At 38.3% G+C, this 10614-nt stretch overlaps 1 protein-coding gene across 1 annotated transcript; it reads left to right on the forward strand.

Annotated features, from left to right (window-relative positions):
* Positions 1-1096: 1096 nt before the first annotated feature.
* Positions 1097-9702, forward strand: bhlhe40 (basic helix-loop-helix family, member e40). The gene is made up of 5 exons (XM_057846830.1): positions 1097-1570; positions 1643-1706; positions 1960-2067; positions 2441-2564; positions 7839-9702. Exons 1-5 carry the CDS (start codon positions 1167-1169, stop codon positions 8663-8665), a joined length of 1527 nt encoding a protein of 508 aa, XP_057702813.1. The 5' UTR covers positions 1097-1166; the 3' UTR covers positions 8666-9702.
* The last annotated feature ends 912 nt before the right edge of the window (positions 9703-10614 follow it).

Consider the following 10614-nt stretch of genomic DNA (forward strand, 5'->3'; position numbering starts at 1 on the left):
AACTAAAAAAATAAAGTTTACCACATTAGAACTGGTTGTATTGAGTTCATTTTTCTACACTTATAAATTAGTTGTTTTTTTTCTTTTATCCCAGATGTTAGTTGTAGGTAGTTTTAATTACCTGTGATGAAGGCGGGAGTGCTTGCCGAAAAATGTCAGGTAATTAAAACAACCTACAACTATTGTCTGGGATAAAAGAAAAAAACAACTAACACATGACAACTATTTTGTCATTTCTGTTTGAAATAAAGGTGCCTTTCCTGGAGCAGAAAGTTTAATATAGTTTCTGAATTAGTTAATTAGGATCTTCACTCACATGAATGAATTTAAGTAGCAAAATGAAAGACAAAATTGGTTTGGTTGCAACATGGAGAGAATATTACGTTTTTGATACATTAAATTGTAATGAAGCTATATTAATGTGTCCGTTCATAAAAATGTAAGGATGACAGCAATTTCTAATAATTCTCAATTGGAGTATATTTTACAATTGACAAACTAAAGTACACACTGTGATAGGTCACATGCGATGTTTCAGTCACCAATTAAACCTTTATTACAGTAGTGTGTATTTTAATTTTGATGTACTGTAACCATGTTTTTCATTTTGGTAAAATCACCAGGCTTTAACAAACTGACCGCGCTTAAAGAGTTAATCTCCCGATTTCACCAAATCAATTTAAGGAGCATGGAAATAAATTATTATTTAAATAATAATGAGTGATGCTGAAACCGAAAATAAAAGACGTGCGAAAAGAAAAGTAAACTAGTATTTACGTTCGAATGGACGCTAACTATTACGATAAAACCGGAAGCTCGGAGCTCGAGCGCTGTTTCATGTTGTCATTTCCGGTCTGAGAGCTGCGATATTGCGTCACTTCCTGTCTGCGGGATGGGTACTGAGACGAGCGGCGCAGGGTACTGAGAGAGGCGGGCTGCAGCCAGACTCTCTTGCTTGCGCAATGTGTCCCGAGAGCCTAGCGTGGTTGTACACGGGACTCGGCTCCCGTGGGTGGTGACAGGCTAAGGCTTACTCCAGTAATGGGCTGTACTCAGCCTGCGCGTGCGTGTGGGCGTGCGCACACAGGAAGCGGCAGCAGCAGCAGAAGCGCAGGGGTGAGGGGGTGGGGGGTTGAAAGCGCCGTCCAACACGTGAGGCTCATGTGATGGACTTCACAGTTGCACACATTGACGTGCCTGTAGTCACAGGACTTGTTCTACACGTAGGCATCGAGCCACCCGCCCTTTCCCTGCGCACACTCAGTCGGAATCCAGCCTTGGCTGTTCATAACAGCGGTCCACTCCTCACATCTCACAGGGTGACCAACACGCGCCGCGTCTACAACTCCAAACACTCAGAAACAGAGAAGAATGCGCCTTGCTTAGAAAAAAATACACCAGAACATACGGAAATATTTTGGTTTTATTTCCCTCGCTCTGGATCGTTTTTCTTCTATTTTTATTTATTTTTTATTTTTAACTTTCTGAGCAACATGGAGGGGATTACGAGGGCGCAACCGCCACCATGCGCACCCAAACTTCCATCGTTGGATATAGCTGACATGCAGGGGTAAGGATTATATAACACTATTTAAGCAACTAGATGAAAAACTATTATTAAGACCCTTACTTTTCTCCAAAGGATGGATTTTCCAATGTACGTGTATAAATCAAGACGGGGTATGAAGCGCGGGGATGAGAGCAGGGTAATTTCAAGTTCCTATTTGTATATGTTTATATAATTCAAAACATTGACAAGGATGGGCATCCAATTCATTTAAACTGGGAGGGTTGCCTGTGAATGCTAACAATTCAGTGATTCAATGATTGCTGTCAGCGCTCCTTGTCAAAATGAATTGGACGTCTAGCGCCGTCAATGAGTTATTTTTTATACTTTAAATCCTAAATGAAAACTCAAAAGGTTACATTTCAACATGAGTGCGTCACCTCCACTTGCAGGAAACCTACAAACTGCCACATCGACTAATCGAAAAGAAAAGAAGAGACAGAATCAACGAATGTATTGCCCAGCTCAAAGATTTGCTGCCAGAGCACCTCAAACTTACAGTGAGTGTTTTTGTGTGTGTGTTTTCTTTAATTTTTAACTTGATTGCATGCGTGTGAAGCAACTCGCACACCTCTTGGTTCATTTTGATTGATAAAAACATTTAAATTCAGAGCTCACTTTACACTAAAAGTGCAAAAACTTTAACACGGTTTATCTCGTTTTGATGCAAAATTCAAATTTTAAATAGTTACCTAATTTTTATGTGTAGTTTTTAATCATCATAGTATCAGGGACTGAATTCTGTCGGGCATTGTGTAAAAGTAGATTGTATTGCATGACTTCCCGGGTGTTGGAGGCTTGTCCTCTGTTTGGCTGCAGAATGTGTTACATAAGAAAGATCAACATTCTTATCGAAGGTCTTCCTGTTTTTAGACGCTGGGTCATTTGGAGAAAGCGGTGGTGCTGGAGCTCACTCTGAAGCACGTGAACGCTTTGAACAGTCTCCTAGAGCAGCAGCAGCAGAAGATCATGGAACTGCAGAAAGACCTACAAATGAGTATGTCTTAAGTAAAATTCAATATATTTCAGTTGATGTGTTCCAGTACCAGCAATAAGTTAAAATCCGCAATATATACAATTATGTATAATATTTCATTTTGTAGTTTTATCCCGACCACACACTTTAAATATACTGTATTTTTCAGACTATAAGTCGCACCAGCCATAAAATGCCCAAAGAAGAGGAAAAAAACATATAAGTCGCACCTGAGTATAAGTCGCATTTTGGGGGGAAATTTACTTGATAAAATCCAACAGATATGTCATCATGAAAGGCAATTTAAAATACAAATACAATAGAGAACAACATGCTGAATAAGTGTACAGTATGATAATGTTACATGATGCATGAACAACTAAATGCGAACATGGCCGGTATATTAACGTAACATAGCTATTAAGAGTTATTCAGATAACTATAGTGTAAAGAACATGCTAACAAGTTTACCAAACCATCAGTGTCACTCCAAAACACCAAAATAACATGTGAAATGATATAATTTGTTAATAATTTCACACATAAGTCGCTCCTTAGTATAAATCGCACCCCCAGCTAAACTATCAAAAAAATTGCGACTTATAGTCCGAAAAACCCGGTATGTAAATTAGAAACACACTTACTGTACTCTTGCAGAAATATCGTTTTAAAAACATTGCTTGGCACCAGTTCACCCTCCCTCACGTGTAGAACTCTGCAAACACGATGTAAATTATGCTTACTTGCCGCCGTTTGTCACTCCTTGTAAAAGAAAAAAAAATAACAGATTTAAACAGTTCATGTTTAGAAAAGAAATTTATTGTAATCTTACAAAAGTCAGCTAGCCTAAATTTAACATTGAATGCAAATTCCATAGACAGGTCAACACAAATAAGCATTTTTCATTCTCTGGCTTTGCCAGTTTAATCGGCCTTTGCAGCAATCAACAACAAACATCCGTAGTTGTGACCGTTTTATTATTATTTTTTAATCACTTTGAGTAGACTAACCCTTGTATAAAAAATGATAATCACCATTACTTTCGATGAACATGATGTATACCAGCCGCTGATATGTACGTATATCATGCAATGACACTGGACCAGATAATTCCTTTGAATTGATTTTGACCGTATGATAACCTTAAGCAAAAATACCCCGGTTTCACAGTAACAAGGTATTGCAATTATAGCTCTAAAATGTGTTATTTTGAGATGTATGGGTTAATTTTTTTTCTTTTTCTATTGAACAGGATTTTTAAATTTTTGACAGCATATTTGCAAATTGGAACATCGACATGAATATGTTAAAATAAATGAATAAAATAGCAAAAAAATAAATAACTGAAATATTTAAAATAAAATGTATGTAAATAGAACTTATACACTAAACCCAAATTGCTAAACATTGAGAACAAAAATAATTATTTCCCATAAAAAAGTAAAAACACTTTTAAATAAGATTTAAAATATATGTACAGTATATCAGGCACATCACTGACTTTAAAGCACCATCTCAACATTTTTAGAGACTTGCTCATTTTCTACATATTTCTCTCTGAGTCCAAGTTATGATGCAGGAATCTGAGTATGTTTACCATTTCTGGGTTAATATACCACTACTACTATGAATATTAATTAGTTGAATATTAATGGAGAGTGAAAGTTAAGGGACTGAACGCGTGTTTATGAGTCGTGTGTCATTATTTACACATTCGACACCCCCCCCCCCCCACTATCTCTAAACACAGAAAGTCGCCAAAGAGAAAAAACACCACAGGCTGTATTATGAAAATGTTATTTTGAACAGATATTTACAATGGCGGAAGACTTTCCAAAAGTACGCTTATAGTTAGGTTAGTGACGAAACAAGTTAGCCGTCTTGGCATGCTAACTAGCCACTTTAACAGTTTCGTTAACAAGCTTATGTTATAGTATTTGTTTTACCATCGCTAGACACACTAAACACGCTGGAGTGAACTCTCGTAGCTAGTGGGAAACGTTCATGACAGTGTTTACTTACCTTAAATTTTGTGTAAAGTGACGGATGATGGTCGCGTAAATGTGAAATCATGTTGGAGGTGTTGCCTGCATGTCCGCTGTCCTTCCTCCTCTAAGTCGCAGCCGCCTGTTTTGTTTTCGGTAGCTGAAATACTTTTTTGAGTGGGGAAAAAGCAGCTCAGGTGTAGTTTCGACAGCGACAGCAGTGTCACCGACAGAGCAACACCCGGAGGGGGAGGGGTGATCGCTGCCGCTCCAAGCCATTTTTATGTCCATTTTGAGGACATAAAGAATGGCTAATATTGTACTACAGTAAGATGGAAAATTTTAGTGGTTTCAAAACCGTGACGTTTTCATACCACAGTAAACCTTGAAACCGGTAACCGGCACATGCCTAGGACTGACTTGACCAAGAGGTCACTGCAATACAAATAACCTTTAGAAACAGTTTGGTAAAAACAGTACAAAATAAACTGACCATAAATGTTACTGTGAAAAATGGCTATATACAACTAACTACAGTACAGGCAAAAGTTTGGACACACCTTTTCATTCGTGCATTTTCTTTATTTTCATGACTATTTACATTGTAAATTCTCACTGAAGGTGATAAAACTATGAATGAACACGTGTGGAATTATGTATTTAGCATAAAAAGGTGAAATAACTTAAAACATGTATAATATTCTAGTATGTTTAAAGAGCCACCATAGGCGTAATTTGACTTTTGTGGCAGTGGGGAGGGGGTGTTCAAATGCAGGCTCAGCAATAAAATTAACGTACCAAGATATATGCTTGGATAGTAGCTTAGCCAATGCTCGTGCATACAGGCATCTCAGCTGTGTGTGCGTTTTTCTGTCTTACCTAATGGAGAAGTAGACGTTGCTTCCTTTTTGACTGAATATTCCAGTCAGGAATATTTATAATAATACATTAAAAATGAGTTTTTTGTTTTTTTGGCGGGGTTTCCCATCGTTTTTTGAGGGGAATTCTAAATCAGACTGCTTAGGACACCAATGCTTTTGGCCAAGGCCATCGTCCTTTGAATATGGTACGCCCGGTGGTAGCTCTGTTATACAATTAACGTCTTTAGTGTGGCAAACTGAAACTCCGCTCACCATTTTGGTGGTGCTCTCCGAGTTTCATGGTCCACGTCTTCAATGCTAAGTTCTCTCTCAGTAGTTGTTATCGCTTTTGAAAGCTTAAGTTTGAAAATATTATGTATATCTGTCTTGCCTCTTCTGTCCTTGGGTGTTTTTTTTTTTTTTTTTTCTAGCTAAGCAAAACAAATGACCGTCTCTAAGGTGCTAGTCACATGATTTGTTTGAAAAATAATTTTGACCCATTATAACCATATCTTTTTTTTTGTCAATTTCATTCATTTTTGTTGTTTTATTGCTTTACAACTTTTATAGACAACGTTTTACCGGCAAAGTCTTAATTTTAAATTCATATGGTAGCCACCCTTTGCTCTTATTACTTTTTTGCACCCTTGCTAAGCTTAAAGAGGGAGTCACCTAAAATGGCTTTCGACTTCCCAGGTATGCTGTTTCCAGGGTTAATTAGTGGAATTTAATGCTCTATCAATAGGGTTGGGACCTTCATTTGTTTTGCATTGAATGAGGCGTGTCCAAACTTTTGGCATGTACTGTATATCAACCACAATGTCAAAGGAATAAATTCCGCATTACTACAATAATTCAACATTGCATGGCAAGAGCATTCTGGGATGAAAGTATATAAAATATGAAAAGTCAAGTGTCAACATTTGTCTTAAAAATGAAGAGGGGGGCTACACTAGGGAATTAATATTTATATGAAGGCCATAAATAGTGTATCACAAAAGTGAGTACACCCCATACATTTCTGCAGATATTTAAGTATATCTTTTCATGGGACAATACTGACAAAATGACACTTTGACACAATTAAAAGTAGTCTGTGTGCAACATGTATAATAGAGTTCATGTATTTTCCCCTCAAAATTTAGCCATTAATATCTAAACCCCTGGCAACAAAAGTGAGTACACCGCATTGAAACTACGTACATCTCTAAATGTCCAAATTGAGTACTGCTTGCCCGCCCATCCTCTCATCAGACCATAGGACATGGTTCCAGTAATCCATGTGCTTTGTTGACATGTCTTCAGCAAACTGTTTGCGAGCTTTCTTGTGTACCGTCTTCATAAGAGGCTTCCTCATGGGGTGACAGTCATGCACACCAATTTGATGTAGAGTGCGGCGTATGGTCTGAGCACTAACAGGCTGACCCCCCACCTCTTCAATCTCTGCAGCAATGCTGACAGCACTCCTGTAACGAGTCACATGACATTTTGGAAGGAAAATGACAAGCAGTACTCAATTTGGAAATTTAGGGATGTACGTAGTTTCTATGGGGTGCACTCACTTTTGTTGCCAGGGGTTTAGATATTAATGGCTATATTTTGAGTTTTTTTTGAGGGGAAAATAAATGAACTCTATTATATAAGCTGCACACAGACTACTTTTCATTGTGTCAAAGTGTCATTTTGTCAGTGCTGTCCCATGAAAAGATATACTTAAGTATCTGCAGAAATGCGAGGGGTGTACTCACTTTTGTGATACACTGTATGCATGCAGGATATAATCAATATAACATAATAGAAAAAACTGATTTGACTTGAGATCAAATTTCTTAATTATTTTCTTAGCCACAAAGTCATGACTCTTACAAACCAAAAATAAAAACCTTTGACAGAGTTGTATTTTAAATGATAAATTGTAATGTTCGCCCTTTCCTCTTGTAGCTAACAGTTAGCAGAGATTTCGCTATCGAAGCAATAGCATGAACAGGAGCTTCTGTGGTAACTTGATAATCCACCATTGTTGTTGACAGTTCTGTATGTTACATCATCTCTGGAAAAGATGCTTATTGGATTGAATGGCGTCAGAGCTCCATGTAATGGACACAAGGCGAGAACGTAACAATCTGCGGGACTGTATAAGAGTTTAAGAATAGATCATTTTAAATTGGCAAAACCTGCGCTGATTATAATTATTTTGAAAATGTTTAAAATCTTCTAACAAAATTGGCCAACCAAGTAATTGGTTGGGTCTTAATCTAAAGAGTATAAACCCATACACAATGTAAATATGTAGACGATAAGTGCAGGGGTTAATTGCAATGCATGTAACTCCTGTTGAACAGTTTATAGACTACAGAAAATAGAAGGATAAATACATTTAGTTCGTTGGGAATCAAAAAAAATGTGTAATATGTTGTAGAGTAACATTGTTCCCTTTGAAATTTTACCAGGTGACCATGGAGGTGACACCACAGAAGTCAGTGAACAGATGTTCCGTTCTGGTTTCCACCTGTGTGCGAAAGAGGTCCTCCACTATCTGGCTCGCCGGGACAGCAGTCAGGATCTGATGCCGTCCCATGTCATCAGCCACATCCACAAGGTTGCTTCCGAGGTTCTACAACATCAAAGCGACACGCTCGTCGGTGAGTCCGTCCATCAGAATTCAGAGAAACCGAAGAAAAGCTCAGAACAGCCTTCCAGAGCTGCCGACGGTCCGTCCAAGAACTGTGTCCCCGTCATTCAAAGGACTTACCCTGGCGGCTTAGGAGAGCAGAGTGGCAGTGACACAGACACTGACAGCGGCTACGGGGGCGAACACGACAAACGTGACCCCAAAGCCCGGTGGTCGGACAGCCACAGAAAGGAGGAAGATCTTAAGCACAGTGACGATGTCAAGCACGAGGAGGGCGAGCCTTGCGCTAAGAAGTCGCGGTCTGACTCCTCCGGGGACGAAAGCCTCCCTGGTCCTATTGGCAGTTACGTACCATTCTCCCCAAACCAGCACCAGCTCTGCCTCCCCTTCTATCTCATTCCACCCGCAGCCGCCGCAGCGGCGTACCTGCCAATGCTGGACAAGTGTTGGTACACAGGCGGCATGCCAGTAATGTACCCTGGAATGAGCACCTCTACGTCCAGTTTACCCCCAAAAACCCTCTCCCCACCTCTTATGTCCCAGAGGGTAGTGTCTCCAGTTCCACGTCAGAGTCCCATGGACCCACCTGTACTTCACAAAGTTTCAAAACAGGACTCCCCGTTAAGCTTGGAAACCAAAGAGTAACAATTTTGCTTTGGGGCTAAAGGAAACAAAAATGGCTGGTGAACTCTTAAATTGTCCTCTTCTCCTCCAAGTGGCTTTCCAAGGGTCATGGCCACTGGTAGCATGTCTCTGAAAACACTGTGAACATTTAGGAATAACTGTGGAAGAGTAATACAGACTCTCTGTACACTGTGCTGAATGTCAGAGGTTAATCCAGAATGTACAGTGCAAAGGCCCCCTCTTCAAAAAATGAGGTTTTTATAGTATGTGTTTACACCTATTTGCACACACACCAGTCTAATGAATGTAAGGCATAAACAAAAGCCCCATGTACTATAGATGCTGCTTGGACTCATATGAACTGCTGTAGATCCAAAAACGACAGATCTACTGTATTGTTTTTGTCTCAGAACTGCAAATATTCATGATATTTTTCATTTCATTTTATTATGATTATTTTTACAAAATTATTTTTCGTTTTGACCACATGATATCACTCATCCACCTCCGGCTATCTTGGGAGATAAACAAATGAGTGTTTGTAAAGAATTCAGGGCGTTGTCACTGTAAAAGGTGTGTCACTCGTGATCTGAAGTGAGCATAGTGAGCATAAATACTTTTATGATTTCCTCGTGACACATGACTCATGTGTGCATCTAAATCGATCTCCTGTGAAGTTGTTTATACTACTCATTTTTATTTTTGATACGTGACCTAATGAGTGGATTTGTGTTGCTCCTCGAGAAGGGTTTATTGTACATATACTGTTTTTTTTTTTCAACCCCATTTGTGTTGTCCCCTCAAACTCCAGATCGAGCCAAGTCTGATCTCTGCTCGTGATGTTGCCTTTGACTCATTTTTTTGGAGACACACTGACGATGTATTTTGCTTTAAATATTGTGTCTGTATCAAAAAGAGTGAATGTAAATTTCAAACAAAAAAGTAGTAATAGTTTTATATAGAAAGAGGTACTTGGGATTTTTATTTAGAATTGAAACACGATTGTTGCTCAGAATTTTGTAAAGTATTATTGATACAGTATATATTAAGGTATTAATAAAAGTTCTTTTTTCAACCCTGTGGAATCCACTGCCTGTTGGTGTACGTGTTGAAGCTGGCCATCCTGACAGTTCTCCATAGCAACACGTGCTTACATAACCCTTACATAACCCATAAAGTAGTCAAGCGGCTGTAAATCAGTAGCATGTCTAAGATTACAAGCTGTAAACATATCAAATTCTGACACACGTCAAAGGAACTATGTGTAGAAGTCTGCGGAAATGGAAAATAGACAATGTTGCACTTGTACAGTAAGGTTCAATTAACAAGGATTAACATTAAATAGTATTAACAGAAAATAACTGAAAAGGCAGTATACTTTTTAAGAGAACAAAGTTAGGGGTAGGTTTTGTGGAACTGCGTATCTGGGTAGATTTGAATTCAATTCTAATTTATTTACTGACTTGCCCATAGTTGGGTTGCGTGATTAATAAGCATACTTGAACATATAAAATGATTGTGACAAATAAATAGTATAAATATTATTAATGGTAATTTGTAATTATAATAATTCCACTTTGCTACAGTACAATGTTAATTTGAAAAATGTAAAGAGCGACCACAGATTATGTTTAAGTAATAGTGTGGCATACATATAGCTTCTACTAATATGTGCGTGTGTCCTTGCAAAACTTAACCATTATGCTGTTTTGCAACTTTGACGACACATACAGTAGAGCAAAAGCAATGCACTTTGACAGATTTCGTCTATTTTTATAGGTACAAAAATTGGACGACTGGCACCATCTAGTGGGAATTTAGTGCACATCAGCTCCCTGAGTTGGCCCTTGTTTTACAACGGAACCCATATGGAGGTAGATTTGTGTCTTTATTATTCAATCCAAAAAAGTTGCTTGAATCAAAATATATATTTTCAATAAAAAAAAAGTTACTTCACAAAAAAATTGTGT

Source organism: Corythoichthys intestinalis, chromosome 9 (assembly GCF_030265065.1).
Source record: "Corythoichthys intestinalis isolate RoL2023-P3 chromosome 9, ASM3026506v1, whole genome shotgun sequence".
Lineage (NCBI taxonomy): Eukaryota > Metazoa > Chordata > Actinopteri > Syngnathiformes > Syngnathidae > Corythoichthys > Corythoichthys intestinalis.

Excerpts from the sequence above, each read along its gene's own strand:
- bhlhe40 (XM_057846830.1), top strand. The coding sequence starts at position 1,167 with ATGGACTTCACAGTTGCACACATTGACGTGCCTGTAGTCACAGGACTT. Across the intron at positions 2,068-2,440 it reads CAGAGCACCTCAAACTTACA|ACGCTGGGTCATTTGGAGAA; the intron begins GTGAGTGTTTTT and ends TCCTGTTTTTAG. Across the intron at positions 2,565-7,838 it reads GCAGAAAGACCTACAAATGA|GTGACCATGGAGGTGACACC; the intron begins GTATGTCTTAAG and ends AAATTTTACCAG.